The 19,869-nt window shown below is 39.0% G+C and overlaps 1 protein-coding gene across 5 annotated transcripts in view; it reads left to right on the top strand.

Annotated features, from left to right (window-relative positions):
• The window catches only part of FN1 (fibronectin 1), a 74,365-nt gene that overhangs the window by 24,353 nt on the left and 30,143 nt on the right, over positions 1-19,869 (top strand). For 4 of the 5 annotated variants that reach the window (XM_023731271.1, XM_004376291.3, XM_023731273.1 and 1 more), the window contains exons 14-24: positions 445-625; positions 821-997; positions 2,035-2,163; positions 2,267-2,356; positions 3,470-3,664; positions 4,810-5,082; positions 7,026-7,292; positions 11,501-11,595; positions 13,251-13,419; positions 13,854-13,940; positions 17,685-17,876. In XM_023731271.1, coding sequence (XP_023587039.1) covers positions 445-625; positions 821-997; positions 2,035-2,163; positions 2,267-2,356; positions 3,470-3,664; positions 4,810-5,082; positions 7,026-7,292; positions 11,501-11,595; positions 13,251-13,419; positions 13,854-13,940; positions 17,685-17,876 — 1,855 coding nt within the window. Of the gene's footprint in view, positions 1-444; positions 626-820; positions 998-2,034; positions 2,164-2,266; positions 2,357-3,469; positions 3,665-4,809; positions 5,083-7,025; positions 7,293-11,500; positions 11,596-13,250; positions 13,420-13,853; positions 13,941-17,684; positions 17,877-19,186; positions 19,460-19,869 lie in introns of all 5 variants that reach the window. The other variant, XM_004376289.3, reaches the window with a different exon arrangement.

Below are 19,869 nucleotides of genomic sequence, written 5' to 3'. Positions count from 1 at the left end.
CATTGTAGAAACAAAAAAAGTTGGGAGAGATGAAACTTAGGTTCATTATATGAAGTTACTGATGTTAAATAATTGGTCTGGCAAAAGGGAGGTGCCCATCGCCTGCTTACTGTAACTTCCGGCATGTCACTTACCTCTCTGTTTCTTTACCTGAAAAATGGAGCAATAATACCACTCCCTAATTGGGGGAGATGAGGATTAAGTGGGAGAATATAAGTAAAACAGCACAGTGTGACACATAGTGAGCCCTCAATACATGTTAGCTATAACAATCGTAACTGCTACTGATACTAACAAACTCTGTTATAGGCCCCTGTACCAATTATAATTTTCCATGATTTCCCTACAGAATGAAGTTGCATAGTTTCTTCATTCTTCTTTGAAGACTGTTAAATAACATCTTTGAATTTTGAGGGATTTTTTTTTTTTAATTTAAATTTTTAGAAAAATCCGCCAGGCCGTTGGAAGGAAGCGACCATTCCTGGCCACTTAAACTCATACACCATCAAAGGCCTCACACCAGGAGTGATCTATGAGGGACAGCTCATCAGTGTCCAGCAATACGGCCAGAGGGAGGTCACGCGCTTTGACTTCACCACCACCAGCACGAGCACACCTGTGACCAGTACGTCGTACCACTGTCTTGATGTTTGCACCCGAGTCTCTCAGAGCTGGGCTTTCCTCAGAAAGTGCTTTCCTTTGTCATTCATGGTCTTCTGTGAATGGCACTCACATTGTTCAAAAATGACATTCTGCAGACGAGGACAGTAAATGTTCCAGATGGCTGAAGGTTCACTTTCCCCTTTCTGTGACTCTCTAGGCAACACCGTGACAGGAGAGACAACACCCTTTTCTCCGGTTGTGGCCACTTCTGAATCTGTGACTGAAATCACCGCCAGCAGCTTTGTGGTCTCGTGGGTCTCAGCTTCAGACACTGTGTCAGGGTTCCGTGTGGAATACGAGCTGAGTGAGGAGGGAGATGAACCACAGTATCTGGGTAAGCTGAATGTGTGGTTCATCACAGGTTGGAGTGGGTGTTGGTAAACCCTCTGTGGAGGCGGGAGAGGCACGCAGGAAGGTGGTCTGTGTGGTTAGAACTAGTTGACAGCTCAGACTGAATGTGCTGCCCTCAGCTATGTGGAAAGGAAGGGACTGACCCTTTCTAGAACTCAGCCAGGGTTTTACTGAGCCACTCTCACAGTTTTCTGGTCCCTCATGTGACTGCATTATCCATTTGCCTGGGCACAGGTCCATACAACAAAAACTGTTTATGGAATTCATTGCCAGTATGAGAGCTGCAGCAGAAAATTTTATTTTTAGGGGGAAGTGGCGCAGTACCTTCATTCATGCTTTTCAAATTCTTATGGTTAGAGGACCTTTGAAAAACTTTATTGAAGTATAATGTACATACTGAAAAGTACACAGATCATAAGCGTATAGCTTGATGAATTTTTATAAGTTAAGCACACTCACATGACCAGCACCCAGATCAAGAAAAAGAACCTCTCTTCTACCCTATTCTCCATTACACCCACCCCCCCAGTAACCACAACCCTGACTTCTAACTACAGGGGGCTATTTTTCAAAATTTGGGAATGGAGTATAAAATTATACATATTTAGAGAAGAAAATGGAAAAAAAGGGGAGAAAGCAAATTATCCCGTAGTACAGTGATAATTACTGAGTATCCATTAGAATAGTCCCTTCTAGTCTTTTTTCTCCCCTCTATGAATATGGAGCCCTAGTGGTGCAATGGTTAAGCACTCAGCTGCTAACCAAAAGGTTGGTGGTTGGAACTCACCAGCCGCTCCACAGGAGAAAGATGTGGCAGTGTTTCTGTAAAGATTTACAGCCTTGGAAACCCTACGGGGCAGTTCTACTCTGTCCTACAGGGTCGCTGTGAGTCAGGATCGACTCGACAGGAAGGGGTTTGGTATGAATATATAGTTTTAAAAATATTCTTCTTATAGAATGTGGAGTCATTTGAGGGATTGATTTGTTCTGGTTAATAACTTTTTCTTTCTTATTTCAAAGATCTTCCAAGCACAGCCACATCTGTGAACATCCCTGACCTGCTTCCTGGCCGAAAATATATCGTAAATGTCTATCAGATCTCTGAAGAGGGAGAACAGAGTTTGATCCTGTCCACTTCACAGACAACAGGTACATGTGTACTACATGGCGTTTAAAGAATCTTGTTCTGTAAAACATAGGCCTGCAGCAAGGTTTCCTGTTTTCCTCATTTCTTCCTCTGTTTCTTTGTTAGCGCCTGATGCACCTCCTGACCCTACTGTGGACCAAGTGGATGATACCTCGATTGTTGTTCGCTGGAGTCGACCTCAGGCACCCATCACAGGTCAGCTCAGCCTCCTCTTCTTTGGCTGCCATGTTGATTTTGATGGTATAGGTGGTGAGGGAGCAGATTCTGATCTGTGGACTAGCATATCATTTTAAATTTCCCATTCAATTATTAGATTAAGGTCGAGTGTTGTCTGTGTGTGTGTGTTTATGTCTGTGTAATATTAAATTAAGAACGTGATTGTTTTCAAGCCTTACAGCCCTACTTTCTTATGGATTATTTCCCTCCAATCCATTTCACACCCCCCACACACCGCCCCCACTTCCCCCACCCCATACCCACACACAGTGCAACAGACCCAAAATCTCTAAAGCCAGCTCATTGGCTTATTGAACCAGGCATTCCCACGGTTGTCTTCAGGGTTATTGTTGTTAGCTGCTGTCAAGTCAGCCCCTGACTCATGGCAACCCCATACACAACAAAACAATATATTGTCCAGTCCTGCGCCATCTCCATAATCCCTTGGGGATCAGACCGTTGTGATCCATAGGGTTTTCTTTGGCTGATTTTTAGAAGTAGATTGCCAGACCTTTCTTCCTGGTCTATCTTAGTCTGGAAGCTCCACTGAAACCTGTTTGGCATCATAGCAACATGCAGTTACCACTGACAGATGGGTGGTGACTTTCCATGATATGCATTGGTCAGGAATAATTTTCCTGACAACCTCACTCTGAGTGTTATTCTTTAAGAGGTAGCTGACTTGCCTTCTTAGCTCATTAGCTGACTCAATGTTTAATCTTTGAAGATCTTAAAAAAGCACAATTCTGTGCTTAGGATGGTTCATTAATTGCTTCCGTTGTCCAGAGCTCAAAGAGGAGAGGTTAGTTTAACATGAATATTTTCACCTTATGGCTTCTCTGATCGACATTTATTAAGGATCTTGGATCTTCATAGATTATGTTTATTGTTAAAACTGTTTGCATGACTGTTCTTAATTTATCTTTATGTTGAGTAGTTATTATAAGAAGTGGCAACATTGCAAGAGTCAAAAAAGAATCACCAGTTCTTAACTCAAGATGCTAAGGTTAACTAGAAAAGGTGGAATTTGTGATTTTTTAAAAATTGATTTCATAAAGCAGTGTATCTTGTTTTTTTCTCATGAATCTGCAGGATACAGAATAGTCTATTCACCATCAGTTGAAGGTAGTAGCACAGAACTCAACCTTCCTGAAACGGCCAATTCCGTCACCCTCAGTGACTTGCAACCTGGTGTTCAGTACAATATCACTATCTATGCTGTGGAAGAAAATCAAGAAAGTACTCCTGTTTTCATCCAACAAGAAACCACTGGTGTCCCACGTTCAGGTAAACTTGCATGATTGATGTCATTGGTGTTATTGAATTGTACACACTAAAAACTGTTGAATTGGCAAATGTATGTTATCTATATTTTCACAACAATTAAAAAAATTTGACACTTCCTACTCATGGAGCCCTGGCGGCGCAGTAGTTAAGAGCTGTGGGTTGCCAACCGAAAGGTCAGAAGTTTGAATCCACCCGCTGCTCCTTGGAAACCCTGTGAGGCAGTTCTATCCTGTCCTATAGAGTCGCTATGAGTCAGAACTGCCTCAAGTCAACGGGTCTGATTTTTTTTGGTACGGTATCTTATCTCTTAGGGTTTAGCAAGGTAAAGTCTTTAACCTCCCTCAGAAGAACAAAGGAAAACCCTGGTAGTGTAGTGGTTAAGAGCTACTTCTGCTAACCAAAAGGTTGGCAGTTCGAATCCACCAAGCCTTCCTTGGAAACTCTATGGGGCAGTTTTACTCTGTCTTGTAGGGTCACTATGAGTCCACTTGACAGCAAGGGTTTAGAGGAACAAAGGAATCCTTGGAATGTGCTCATTCTATTAGCCTCCTGGGAGGACTGAAAGTATAAGACAAAAGGATCGTGTCCCCAAGGAAGGTTGTTTTGTCTCTATGTCAGTACTTCCTATATGCAAGTAATTTTACAGATTAGTTCATCTCTAAATTATGAAATCTGCTGAAATGCCCACACTATAAAGTGAACTACCCAAGCCAGCTATTAGCCTTCCTGATTAAAAACTGACAACTTAAATTCTTCATATTTTTCCTCAGAGATTTAAGGGTCAGTTCATCTGTTGGTCTTAAGTATTACAAAATGTTTCAGTAAAATAAGAAACCACTACATTCTTCCCTGGAGTTTCCTTTATATGTTTATTTCATAGCCCTTGATATGACACTGAATATGCTGAAAATTTATCTGTTTACATACATATATTTTAGATGAAAACTTCAGATGTCATAATGTAAGCAGTGTAACTGAACCACGCAAATATACGCAAAAAAGCGTGTTCTCTGGTTAAGAGACAAAACTTAGCATTGCTCTGGAATGAAAGGCTCTGTGAACTGGCTAACACATCCGGGAAACTGGCTTTTCAAAAATAATCTTCAGCAGGAATTGCGAGTGACTGATGGTCTCTTGTCTGGTAGGTAAAGTTCCCCCTCCTAGGGACCTGCAGTTTGTGGAAGTGACAGATGTGAAGATCACCATTATGTGGACACCCCCTGAAAGTGCAGTGACTGGTTACCGCGTGGACGTGATCCCCATCAACCTGCCCGGGGAGCACGGGCAACGCCTGCCCATCAGCAGGAACACCTTTGCCGAGGTCACGGGGCTGTCCCCCGGGGTCACCTATAACTTCAAAGTCTTCGCGGTGAACAACGGGAGGGAGAGCAAGCCTCTGACTGCTGAACAGACGACCAGTAAGTCCAGCTCCTGGCTTTACCTCCATCCCAAAATTCTCTACCCTACCTTCCAACCTGGGATGAATATGAAGCATACCACTGACTCCTAGGTTTACATCTTGTTGTTGTGGTGGTTAGTAGCTGCCGAGTTGGCTCCAACTCGTGGTAACACCATGTACAACAAAACTAAATGCTGCCCAGTCCTACATCATCTTCATAATCATTGGTATTCTCAAATCTATTGATGAAGCCACTGTGTATTTTGAGAACCTTCCAATCTAGAGGCTCGTCTTCCAGCACTATACCAGACAATATTCTATTGAGATCCATAGGGTTTTCATTGGCTAATTTTTGGAAGTAGATCACCAGGCCTTTCTTCCTACTCTGTCTTAGTCTTGAAGTTCTACTGAAACTATTCACCATGAGTGACCCTGCTGGTATTTAAAATACTATTGGCATAGCTTTCAGCTTCACAGCAGCACCAAGCCACCACAATATGACAGACAGCTAGGGAGTTTACATCTTAGAAATAGGAAAATGCTCAGCTGAGAAGGGAATGTATACTGGACATAAAGCACAGTTCAACTTAAAACAAAACCCACATAAGCTCTACGGAGGCTAAGCGGTAACCCATTTCCAAAACATACATACCAGGGGAATAGTACTAAGAGAGGAGAAGTTAAGAGAACCTAATTTTCTCTGCTTATGGAGACCTGGATCGATAATTTGAGTACATTTCTTTGTAACCAAATATGTCTAGATCAAACTTAAAATGTAGGTTCTTAACACTGGTACATTAGAATTATTTATGAATAGTAATTGCTAAAACATTTAGTGCTTATTGGGCATCAGGTCTTCTGGTCAGTACTTTACAAGCATTATCTTATTTAATCCTTGTTTTGACCTTATGAGGTAGGTTGTATTATTAGCCCTATTGGATACATGAAGAAACTGAGGCTTAAGGTATTAAAAAATTCTGCAACTTGCCTAAGGTCAAAGAGCTAGAAAGTGGTGGAACTGGACCTGAAACCTATGTCTTTTTGACTCCAGAGCCCATGCTCTCAGTTATTATACTAGCCATCTCTTAAACATTTCCTCTATATGAAAGACATTTTAAATTTCTGCAGGAAAACTGCTAGTTCTCATACTCAAGAAGAAAACCTACAACTTACGTGACTCTTTTTGATAGTCCAAACTTATTAGTGTCTACATGAATCTGAGGTTCTGAGTATATGTTAAAATTATTGTCTAATCTGAGTCCCTGGGTGGCACAAATGGTTAAGTGCTGGACTACTAACTGAAAGGTTGGCAGTTCAAACCTATCCAGAGGTACCTCAGAAGTAAGCCCTGGTAATCTGCTTCAGAAAGTTCCCAGCCTTGAAAACGCTATGGATTGCAGTTCTGCTCTGCACATTTCTTGTTGCCATGAGTTGGAATCTACTCATCAGCAGCTAACAACGACAGCAAATCTGGGTCACGTGAAAATAACTTGATTCTCTTAGCAAAGCACTATTTATTCAATAAATGCATTGAGTATTATCTTTATTCTATATGGAGCTATCAACCTTCTTTTTGCCCTCCTTTTAGTGGGCTTATGCCTGTTAACCTATTTGGCTCAGAGCAGCATAAATTGAGGGCTTCAGAGTTTTTTGTTGTTTATTTTTTTAATGTCATTGCTACAGTGTAAGGATAATTTCTAAGGATGGTGGGAAAGTCATGCTGGAAAATTAGACTTTCCAAAGGATCATAGTCAAGCAAAAGGGGTCAGAGAATTCTCATGAATGACACAGAGTTTTGGCAAAGTTCTATGTAGCACTCAATCTCATAATGGCTCAATTTTCCTGGTTTTGACCTTTACTTGGTTTCAGCCTTGAGGAGAGAAAATTTAGTCCAGCTTTAGGATTTCAGCATCATAGTTACTGATCTAAATATTTCTTGACACGTTTCATCGTTTTTTCTAGAACTGGATGCTCCCACTAACCTCCGATTTATCAATGAGACTGACGTGACTGTCCTGGTAACTTGGACCCCACCTCGGGCCTGGATAGCAGGGTACCAGCTGACCGTGGGCCTGACCCGAGGAGGCCAACCCAAGCAGTACAACGTGGGGCCCTCAGCCACTCAGTACCCACTGAGGAATCTGCAACCTGCGTCTGAGTACACTGTAACCCTCATGGCTATAAAAGGCAACCAGCAGAGCCCCAAAGTCACTGGAATCTTTACTACTTGTAAGTCAGCATTTTAAATGTTATTTCTTAATGATGTTATAGATTCTTAACTGTATTTATATTCTCAATTCTTCATACTTTTTTTAAGAGTTAGCTTGAAAAACTTAGTACACGATTTAAGGCGGTGCTACTCCAAGTGTGGTCCGTGGACCAGCTGCTGGTCCATCAGTCGTTTGTTACTGATTCGCAGCAAGGTAAGGAGTTTGTGCCAGACCATAGACAATGAAGCATGCTGTTTAGTTCAGTTGATAATTTCTTTGAACCAAGACTTTCTTGATGAAGGAAGTAGTGTGTTAATCTGCATACATTGCCAAGCTCCTTATTTACTATGAGGCCAGCACTTTGGATAACACAAATTTAAACTATTTAGATTTTTTAAAATTGAATTCTGTTGTATTAAATGAGTTTCCCTAATAGTAGTTAAGCCAAGAAAAAATCAGCACCTATGGCTATATCTTAATAGATTGGGCATCAAATTATAGCCATGAAATGTAGGAGCAAAAACATCTACCAAATGAATACAAACCAATAGAACTGGAAGCTAAGGAAATGACTTGTGCAGCGTTGAGTGGGGCAGCAGATTAAAGTACTTCTGCAGAACAGAATAGCTTTTCTTCTTCTCCTTTCTAAAATTACTCTTGACAGTCCAAAATCAAAAACCAAACCTGTTGCTGCGGAGTTAATTCCAACTCATAGCGAACCCATAGGACAGAGTAGAACTGCCCATAGGGTTTCCAACGGGCAGCTGGTGGACTTGAACTGCCAACCTTTTGGTTAACAGCCAATCTCTTAACCACTGTGCCACCAGGGCTCCACAGAGGGGAAAATACTGACAATAATTTTTGTTGTTGTCTTTCCTTTTGCCCAACATTTTAGAGAAAGTGGTCTTAGATCTCCTATATATCTACATTACAATAAAGGTCTATATTCACAACCAGACTTCTATTAAGTACATTCACATTTACATTATAAAGAATTATGAAATCCCTTATTTCTAGCTGAACATCGTTTGTTGTTCTGAGCTCGACATTTTGAATTACAGAAATGCCTAACCTAAGCCCTTTTTTCAGCATATATTGCCACTATGAACTAGTGTGTAATTTTCCAAAAGCTTTCGTCAACTCTTCCACTTTGACTAACTTAAAAATATAGATGTTAAAAGACATTCAAAATGTGAATACAATGTAGTTTGTAAACAACTATGGAATTCTAAAAATTTTATTAGTTTTTCCTTGTAAGAAGTCCTCATGTACCAAAAAATTACTCCCACTTATGTTGGGTGTATAAAGTTTGCCAGTGAAGGTTTTTTCTAAAGTAATTTTTAATCACAGGCAAATAAAATCTGCTTTTTATTTGTAAGTAAGTTCACCTAAAATTTTTGCAGTATTATATAATATAGTGTTAAGATACTCTAAAATCTTTTAACATGAAATCAGTGTCTTTGTATTTCTTATAAATGCCCATTACAGCACTATAATGGAGATTTCAGTACATGCAACCTTTTAGTAGATGTAGTCTGGCTGAAATACAGTTATATAGTTGTCTTTTTTTTACTCATTAACATAAGACATCTTTTTTGTAGTTTCTATTGTTGAATAATATGCCTATAAAAGAAAAAAAAATTTTCAATTATGCTAACAATAAGTAAATAGGAGAAGGAGTGAATATAGGATATTTCAAGCACTTTCGGAGACTTTAATATGTTGGACATGTTATTTTATATTGTGCACAATATATTTATAAAAAAATATACAATTATACTTGAATTAAAGTGCTGATAGTCAAAACTTATTTTATTAGATTAAGGTTAACACAGTGCCTTGCACATTGTATATTTTCAAAAAATATTTGTTGAATAGATTATCAATGCAGGAAAGAATGATGAAGAAAACACTTCAACCAAGCTTAGATTTAAATAAACTGACATATTCAGGGAGTTCTACAACTTCTTTTGAGCTTCGGATACTCCCTAAGGCTGCAAATATCAGCAAGCCTTGCATGTTTTTAAATTGCTTTAAGTTTCTATCACTTTTTACTGTCTTACCAAGCTGAATTCTGCAAATAACTTTTCTGGGTTTTGTAACTTGTGCTAAATTCTTAAAAGCAAATGTGATAGGGAAGGGGGGAAAAAAAAGCTGCTCCTGGGGAAAATTCAGCTTACCCCTTTATAAATAGAGCAAATTTTATTTCTTTGACAGCCAGACTTCTTCACCTAGGGAGAGCTGCCAAAAGCCATAGCTCATACTTAAGAGTCACATCCTTTGTCTGACATCAGTTTGTGGGTTTGTGGTTTGGAGGTTTTCCTGTAACGGTCTTCCCAGGCAGAGAGCATCATCTTAAACTTGGGAAGATTCTAGCTGGTTGGCTCAAGCAACAGAAAAGCCCAGTCTTAAAGCCCAGGACAGTTGAGGAGAATATTATTCGTGAAAAAGTTGTGGTTACACAGATGTTTGGCGAGAGAAGCTCTCTGTAGTGTTTCTCGTGGACGATTAACACAAGCTTGGCCATGGCATTTTGGCAAAGTCAGCAGCAGCCAAGTGCTACATGATTTCAGAGACACTGGGAAGGCATTATGGGTCACCCATCCTATTTCCCTTAAAACACCACTGAAACAACAATGTCCTTATGAAACAGCTCATTAAACCAGTAGAATTTTAATTCTGCCATTTGAACAGTCATTACAAAGTGGCCCACACACATATTTGATTTTTTCCCCCACACAGTATTTTAAACATTGAAAAGAAAAAAAAAAAATACACATTAAAATCCAGACTGAAAATAATGGAAGAATTGCAATGCCGGGCCTGAATTTCCCCATGGCAAAAAATAGTCTGAAGCTGAGTAGACATTGGAGTCTTAATGCTTTTTTAATCCCAGTTCATAGAACTCTAGAGGATAACTCTGTCTCACCAGTTCTTTATAAGTTAGTGTAAATGCATTTAATTTTTTTTTCCCCCAGTAAAAATAAAATTTGTTTGGGACGTAAAGAGGAAGGAATAGTGAGGGAATTGATCATATGACCAGGGCTATTAACACACTTGGAATGCTTGAATTTGACTCACCTAACTCACATGTCAAGTATAATTTACAGATTATCAGTGTGTCTAACAAGATTTGCAAGGCCATTGGAAATGTCTACCTTAAATTTGTGTACACATACTCTTTTTCTTCCTTTATTTACTTCTTAAGTAATATTTTCACTAAGAGAAATAATGGTAGTGTCAGGATGCTAGAAGATACAAAACGAACTTGTGTTATATTTTCTAATTCCAGCAGCAGAATACTAAATTTCTGTACTATTATCCTAAGCGACTAATCACTTATTTAGGGAATGAATCTTTATAAGTATATCTATGCAGGCAGATTTTTTTTTTAACTTTAATATAACACCTCTTATCCTAATAAAAAATAAATGGCAATCATTATGGAATAATTCATCGTAAAGCTATTTTTAGGTCACCATATGTATTTTAACCTATAAGCCATTGTTCTCATATTAATGATTAAGAAAAAAATGCTAATCAGTGTGTGGTGACCAGTTTTACTTTTTGCATGGGATTTTATACTGAAGATGTAAGTAAATTTATTATCATCAAACTCATTTCCCAACCATGATTAAAAGACACAAATCATAGAATCCAAGGAATGAAAAGGGACCTCCTTAAAAGTTATCTAGCCTCTTGTTACTGAAGTATGACCCATAAATCAGCAGCATCAGTATTACCTGTGAATTTGTTAGAAATGCAGAATACCTGTCTCTACTCTAAAAAAAAAAAACTAACAAAACCAGTTGTGAAGTCAATTCTGACTCATGGCAACCCCATGTGTTTCAGAATAGAACTGTGCTCCATAGAAATGGCAAGGGCTGTAATCTTTTGGAAGTAGATCACCAGGCTTTCTTCCAAGGAGCTTCTGGGTGAATAAGCTGAGCACTTAACCGTTTGCACGCAGGGCCTCATGTCCACACCTTAGACCTCCAGAGTCAGAACCTGCATTTTGACCAGGTCCCTAGCTGATTTGTGTGGCACATTAAAGATTGAGAAGCACTGATCTACTCCAAATGCTCACTCACTGAAGGAACATATGTTACATTCTGGATCCACTGGTTGTTTAATCTGAGGTTCTTCATGAAACTACTTGTTATCTATGTTCTGTGCAATTGCCTGTGATTCCAAGGTTTGAACACATGCATTGATTCCATTTCACAGTGCAACCTTTAGGCTCCATCCCACCTTACAACACAGAGGTGACCGAGACTACCATTGTGATTACATGGACGCCTGCTCCAAGGATTGGTTTTAAGGTAAATCGCAGATGTTTCAAACCTATCCTAATATGGCCCTAAGGTTCCCTCATGTTTCAGGATATGGTGGAAACAGGATGTTCAGGAGTCAGGGGAAGTGGGTTTTATTACCTGCTTCTTCAGTTTGAACTTCTTTGACCTCAGTTCCTGCATAAATCCATTGCTGTCTAGTTGATTCTGACTCATAGTGACCCTATAGAACTGCCCTCATAGGGTTTCCAAGGCTGTAAATCTTTACAGAAACAGACTGCCACATCTTTCTCCCCTGGAGCGACTGGTGGGCTCGAACCGCTGACCTTTCAGTTAGCAGGCCAGCACTTAACCACTGTGCAACCAGGGCTCCACGTTCCTGTATAGTCAGGGCATAACAATACAATGAATGACTGGAAGGATAGCATGAGGCAGTAGCTGCGAAAGTGCTTTGCAAAAGATAAAACATTAGTACAGAACTTTTAGTCATTGTTGTTGTTATCTTACTTTCTCTACCCTTTCCCCCAGGGAATTGCACTTGAAAATACAGGGGAAACCCGCGTTTGATGTGTTATTCCAAACGAGTGTCGACAAGTTCACCAAAAACCAATTTTTTAGGGAGACCAATTAAACTCAGAGTCATAAAAATCACATTTTCATCCAATCAGTTTCATCTCAACTTGTTCAAACCCCTGTGGGTGAATCTCATAACACAAGTTAGGGTTAAGGTCTTCTGTGTAGATATCTTGATTCATGTTCTTCAAAGTAATAATATCAGAGACGTGATGAATACAAATGAATAGAATTCCTTTCTTTGGCATTCAGAGTGTGGGAGAAATATTTATCATGACTGAAAATCAAGGCAAAATCCCTATGATTGTTTTTAAAGAATATACCAAAGGCCACTTCCTTGTTTTGGTATGCGAATGGCCACATTGATGATTAAGCAATTTAAATATAGAGAAAACTGTTTTGAAGATTGCCAGTATACCTTTTAAATTTTTCTTACAAGAGTGTCTATTCTGGCCTTCAGAAGCCTTGTTACACAGGAAAGATATCTCTAGAGTATACTGTTTGACAACACAATGTTACCTAGATTTTTGAAATAGAGTCTTAAGAGAATTAAAAATTACAGGTGCATTCATTTTAATTCTTCTTTTGTAAAATATCATCCTGCAATGGAAGCTATGAACATATTTCTTCAAAAGGAGTGTTCTCGCAGTACAAGGTGCTATAGGGGCTGGTGCCTTTAAGTGGCAACTAAAAACTGAACCAACTTGTGAATAACTCATTAAAAGACAGAGGTAGGGGATTTCTTCTGGCACAAAGAAAATAGAAATGAACTGCCAGGTGGTCCAAAACTCCTCTGTACATCTGGTTTGTACCAGGAGATGGTTTATTGAGTAAATTAGTATGTAATGACATTTCTCAGGAACCTTCAGTTACAAGCCACCCTGGTGCAATTTTGGAATATACCACCCTCAGCCCGGGCCCCTAGTACAGGGAATTCCCAGCTAAAATGTATAACAGAACTAAACTAAGGCCCCGCATTCATTCCCTAGTACAAGTACATTGTGCAGCTCCTGGGGAGTTCACATTATATAAAGCATGACTACAACCTCTCGGCAGTAGCTCAGCTCTGGAAATATTTGTCACTGGTGTTTATTGCACTTTCCTTTTTCTAGCTGGGTGTACGACCAAGCCAGGGAGGAGAAGCACCACGAGAAGTGACTTCAGACTCAGGAAGCATCGTGGTGTCTGGCCTGACTCCAGGCGTGGAATACGTTTATACCATCTCAGTCCTGAGAGATGGGCAAGAAAGAGATACACCCATTGTAAAGAAAGTCACCACACGTAAGGAGAGCTCTTTTTTCCCTTTCCACTTTTATTAAAAACTAATATCATATCACTTTTTACTCATGATAATGGGACAAGCATTTCTCATCCCACTCGCATTATTAGCTATTTCTAGTTTGGAGTAGCAGGTTTAACTCATATATTCCAAGGCATCAGAAGTGTTCCCTTCCATGTCAAGATTATTTTAGAACTATTATGAACATGGCACAAAGAAGTTCAACAGTATTGCAAAATCACTGATCATAAAACATTCTCTATCAGAGAACTGATCTCCACCATGTCTCCAGAATACAACTTCTGTATTTTTACTCATTCTACAAAAAAAAGAAAAGAAAGAAAGGAAGAACGAAAAGAAAGGAAAGAAGTATTCCATGAGTCAAATGGCTTTGCGTTAGCTGTAACTTTTAATTGGAATTTTTCTTTCTGCATAGCATTGTCTCCACCAACCAACCTGCACTTGGAGACAAACCCCGACACTGGAGTGCTCACGGTCTCCTGGGAGAGGAGCACCACTCCAGGTAAGCCTAAGATGTATCATAGGGCAAGTATATGCAATACCTTCCCAAGACAAAGATTTTTAAAACTGTTTCCTATCAGAGAAAAATAGAATCAAAATTATAAATACCCAGGTCTTTGCAAAAAATACAGGATTAATATACCTCATAAATTCATATTTAGGGAGTTTTAAGGTATGTTTATTTAAATCAGAGGAAAGAGAATAATCATGCAGTTAGTTGTGGGGAAAAGGCAGATGCTTACCAAGTTGTAGGGAATATGAGGGTTAAGGAAAAGCATTTTGAAAAGTGCTTTTCACTCAGTGGCATTCAACATCGTCAAACAAAGGGCTGAAAGCATACTACATAATTTTCCTTTTGTAACCTGGTATCAGAAATTCTAAGTTTGTTACTCAATAAAGTTTCACAAATATTTTTTCCACAAGTTATACCATAAAAATCCGTAGGTTCTGAAGGGCAGAAATGACCTTCATTTTACAGATGAAGAAATTGAGATTCAGAAAAAATTGATCTACCCATAGTCACATATGTTAAATGTTACAGAACTGTGATTATAAGGGGTTTTTAGACCCCTTCTCACATACATCATATATTTGGAAATTAATTATGATGATGATTATTACTTTATATATATATTCAATACAGAGAAATTTGGTCAAATAGAGCTCCACAACTGTTTTTAAAACTTTAAATGGAGCTTTGGTTTAAACTCCTTGTTTACATGCATTGAGAATTCTTTATAAAATTCTAAAATGTATAATAGCAATAAAATAGCAACATAGCAATATCCAAGTAATATGATGTACCATGGCATGACAAGAAATTTTAAATATTCTTTATTTTTTTAATAATAGTTTATTGAGTTTTTGATGGAAGTTTACACAGCAGATTGGATTCCCATTTGACAATCTCCACACAAATTGCTCGATGACAGTTACATTTATCACAATGTGTCAACATTCTCTTTAATTATGTTCTGTTTGTTCCCTTTCCAGTATTCTAGTTTCCCTACCCCCTTATCTTCTTATCTTTGCTTTTGAGAAATTGTTGACCTTTTGGTCTCATGCTGATGGTTTTTAAGTAGGGCACTGATCTTATGGGTGATATCCTTTATTTTGTGTGCCAGTCTGCTGTTTCACTAAAAAGTGATCTCAGGGGATAGGCTCAGTTCTAGGTTATAAGAGTGCCTCAGGGTGACAGTCTCAGGGGTCCTCTCTTCTCACTGTTCCAGTTAGGTACAGATACCTACATAGATGGAAACAGATAGAAGTATATATAGGTACATGTAAATACAAATATGTAGGTGCAGGCACATATATTCACTGAAGACACAAATGCAGATATAACCAAACACCTTCCAACAGTGGTTTTCTGGATTTGAAGGCTTAGGACCATAGTCTCATGGGGTAACTCAGTCAGTTGGTGTAAAGTAGCTCATAAAAAACACAATCTGCCTGCTAATGAAGTGAGTAGCATCTGGAGTCTTAAAAGCTTGTGAGCGGCCGGCTAAGACACAGCTACGGGTCTCGACTCGCCAGGAGCAAAACAGTAAGAAGGTAACCAAAAGCAGAGAAGAAACAAGTCTGCAAGAGCCACAATCTCATCTACTTTTAGACCAGGAGAACTAGATGGTGCTTGGCTACCACCACCGATCATTCTGACCGGGGCCACAATAGTTGGTCCTAGATAGAATGGGAGAAAAATATGGAACAGAACTCAAATTTTTATTTAAAAAAAAAAAAAAATACCTTGATAAATTTTCTTTATTTAGATGCCTTTGCCAATCCTATGTGAAAGGCTCTTCAATGAGAAATTTTAATGAAAATGTCCTTGTATTGTTTCATATTGGGTATATTGGGGACATTACTTTTGAAATATCAAGAACTTCATTATGGAGAAAATTCTAAATGAAAACAAAAAGATGTTTCGACTAAAGTTGATTGCATCTTTTACTGCCATACTTCCTAATTTAAGGGATATATTTTGCTTATTATCCCACTATTTCTAATTTTACTGTAATTTCTTAAACAGTTCTTACCCTTGCTTTGGCATACAGCTAAGGCAATTATCTCTAAATCTAGCTGGAATAAAAGGAACTCAAAATATCCTTTTTAATCCCTCTCTGAAGTAGAGTGATTTTGGTGGCGTTTTCATTCTTTTTGGAAACGTAATTTAAGCCAGACTCATGGCCATTGAGTCAATTCTGACTCATACTGAACCTATAGGACAGAGTAGAACTGCCCCGTAGAGTTTCCAGGGAGCAGCTGGTGGATTCGAACTGCCAACATTTTGGTTAGCAGCCAAACGCTTAACAACACAATTTCTTGCCGTGTTAGACTGAATTTGAAATTTTAAGTTGGCAAGTTCATACTTGCTAGCAGCTTGATCATTAATACCTAGTCCTAATGGTCTAACCTGCCCACTTGGATAATCACTAGTAAATGCAACGCTCTAAGTACCTACTTGCCATGTAGTTGGATTTGTGTGAATACACTACCTTGGCATTCACCCTCTTAGTCATTAGTGCTGCTCTAACAGAAATCCCACAAGCAGATGGCTTTAACAAAGAGAAGTTTATTCTCTCACAGTCCAGTAGGCTACAAGTCGAAATTCAGGGCGTCAGCTCCAGGAGAAGGCTTTCTCTCTCTGTCGGCTCTGAAGGTAGGTCCTTGTGATGTATCAGTCTTCCTTTGGTCTGGGAGCATCTCAGCACAGGAACCTCAGATCCAAAGGACATGCTCTGCTCCCGGCACTGCTTTCTTGGTGGTATGAGGTTCCCATGTGTCTCTGCTCACTTCGTTCTTCTATATCTCAAAAGAGACTGGCTTAAGACCCTATCCAATCTTGTAGACCTCATCAGTATAACTGCCACTAATCCATTTTATTAGATCATAGTGACTGAATTTACAACACAGAAGGAAGTCACATCAGATTACACAATGATATAATACTGGAAATCATGACCTAGCCAAGCTGATAACACATGTTTTTTGGGGGACACAATTCAATCCATGACACCCTGTTACACCTAAAGACAAAATATTTCATAATTTCCTTACCCTTCAGTAAGATTAACTTAAATATACTTTCTCATTTAACTTTTAATCTGTCCCTGCAGATGTCTAGTCATCATTGTTTTCATTTGAATGTATCTCTCCTTCCCTTCAATCCTCTTACTGTCTAATTTTTATGATCCCTGAAGTCTTTACTGATTAACATTCTTCCTCTAGGTATAGCTACCTTTTTCAGTTTTTCTCCTTTCTTTATTTCCTTTCTGTAAGTTCCAGGTATAGCTACCTTTTTCACTTTTTCTCCTTTCTGTAAATTCCATACCTTCAGATCTTTTAAATTAGGAGAGCCCCTGCGCGGATATGCTTAAGGTTTAAAGTGATTCCATAGTAGGCAGCTAAAGTGGAATATTCCTCAGCTTTCCTGCAGGTGATTGTTAGGGAAAAGCAGGGTAAGGTGGTAGAAGGAGGTAGAATTTGGAGACTGAAAAGCCCTTGGTAATTACTTCCACTTTCTGAGCTTTTCTTTAAACTAAGGATAATAGTAATACCTGTCTCACAGGATTGTTGTAAACTTTGAATGACAGTACAAAAACCAAAACCATTGCTGTTGAGTTGATTCTGACTCAGTAGAGTCTTAATAAACACCAAGTCCTCTCCCCGTTCCCCTCTGTGAGTCCGTTCCTGGAATCTAGTACGCTCTGAGCCACAAATGCTCTCTCCTTTCTGTCTTCTCTAGACATTTCTGGTTATAGAATTACTACAACCCCCACCAATGGCCAGCAGGGATATTCTTTGGAAGAAGTGGTCCACGCCGATCAAAGTTCCTGCACTTTTGAAAACCTGAGTCCTGGCCTGGAGTACAATGTCAGTGTTTACACTGTCAAAGATGACAAGGAAAGTGTCCCTATCTCTGATACCATTATCCCAGGTAATAGAAAAATAAACTGTTATCCTCAGAGTGGCAGTTTCAATAAGAGCAGGGATTAGCATCTTAATCCCCAGACGGTTAAGTGTGTCAAATGTACTTGGGATTTAATTCCAACCTCCCAACGGCACTCTTCAAAACCATGAAGTTAAACCAACTATTTGGAGAAATGCTTGCTGTTAACACTGCTTTACTGTCTGTGCTTCACTGGGATGCTGTCTGCTTCTATGGGTATGTAATGAATGGAGTGGCATCCGTGGCATTAACACTGTATTGCCCGCTCATGTGGAAATACTACTAAAACGATGTCGTGTGTGTACTTAGTACTGACAGGCTAAAAGTAATATGGTAAATGCATCCCATCAGACCATTTGTGCCTGATTTTACAGTGCTCATCAATTTCCAACAGCTATCTGCAAAAGCGTATTTGCCTCCATAGGTGAGCACTGAAATAGCACTTGGTTGATGTGTACATTCTTTATCTTGTGGTTTCAAACCCTTCTTTTTGAAATTGAAAAAAGAAGTAAAGGCCACACCTTCAGGGTATTCATTCTCGTGGATTGAAAGACAACACCAAAGAGACCTATCTAGAGAGAGGCGTGTTGTTAATCCAAAATTGAATTATGACAGAATGAAGCATTGGACAGATTATGTGTCCCTTGCACTCTTTGGTAGAATGCTTTTACTAATGCTAATTAAATAACTTTGATTATGAATTCAACAAAATATTGGCAGTGGCCTTGGACTCGGACCTTTCTTTCCTGAGCCTGAATGTGTTTTTGAGTGGCATATTTCACACCATACGTTCATAATGCATAGCATTATGACCATGATATTGTGATGAGTTTTTATATGGAATAAAAAAAACTCATCAGCCGTTATAATTGTTTTTTTAACCCTTTTCATGCAAGCTTTATTTTCCTACTAAAAAATTCTGGATTTTTAAAAAAAATATTGCTGATACTTAATTGCGGATATAATGTCTAATTTCTAGGAATGGTTTTGACATTCTAAACAGGCCTTTGATTTTTAAGAACCTGAGAAATTCAAGCTGTACTGTTGAGGGACGTTTTTAAAACACCAAGAAAATCCCTAAATGAGTATTGTAACCTACTGTATTCTATCAGGGAAGCAAACCATTCACAGTGCCTAGGATGTCTTTGCAGATCATTTGAAACAAGATTGCCTATTACCACCATTGCTTTAACAATCCATCAATTTTACTACTTGTATCCTGATGTACGCTGCTTTATTTTTTTCCTCTTTTTTGCCTCTATTTTCCCCTTGCCCCCCTTTGCTTTGTAACTCAATAGAGGTGCCCCAACTCACTGACCTAAGCTTTGTTGATATAACCGATTCAAGCATCGGCCTGAGGTGGACCCCGCTAAACTCTTCCACCATTATTGGGTACCGCATCACAGTAGTTGCAGCAGGAGAAGGTATCCCTATTTTTGAAGATTTTGTGGACTCCTCAGTAGGATACTACACAGTTACAGGGCTGGAGCCGGGCATTGACTATGACATCAGCGTTATCACTCTCATTAATGGCGGAGAGAGTGCCCCTACTACACTGACACAACAAACGGGTGAATTTTGAAAACTTCTCTGTTTGAGACATGGATAGTGTTGCATGCTGCCACCAGTCACTCTGGTTAAATCTGGATGTTTCCAGGGAGAACTCAGCAATTTGCCAAAGATTTGGTTTCTGGGAGAAGGAATCATGCATATGCTAAACTGATTGAATGAAGCCATATGCAGATAGTCTTAAGTGCGCTTTCATTTAAACCACAAATACGTAGAAAGCTAGAGAAATAGAGATATCTAATCTGTTCAATACAAAAATGGCAAAGTTAATTAATTTTGCAGACCTAGAGTATTTTTTAATATCTCACATCAATCTTAAATTGTATAGTGAGCGCCAGTTAACAAAAAGAAGAAATGTGCTTCCAAAATGTACCATTCCTTCTATCCTTTGATGAACTGTACCATGTTTCTT

Source organism: Trichechus manatus, unplaced genomic scaffold (assembly GCF_000243295.1).
Source record: "Trichechus manatus latirostris isolate Lorelei unplaced genomic scaffold, TriManLat1.0 scaffold00041, whole genome shotgun sequence".
In the NCBI taxonomy this organism is placed as follows: domain Eukaryota; kingdom Metazoa; phylum Chordata; class Mammalia; order Sirenia; family Trichechidae; genus Trichechus; species Trichechus manatus.
This window is presented reverse-complemented; position numbering and strand designations above follow the sequence as displayed.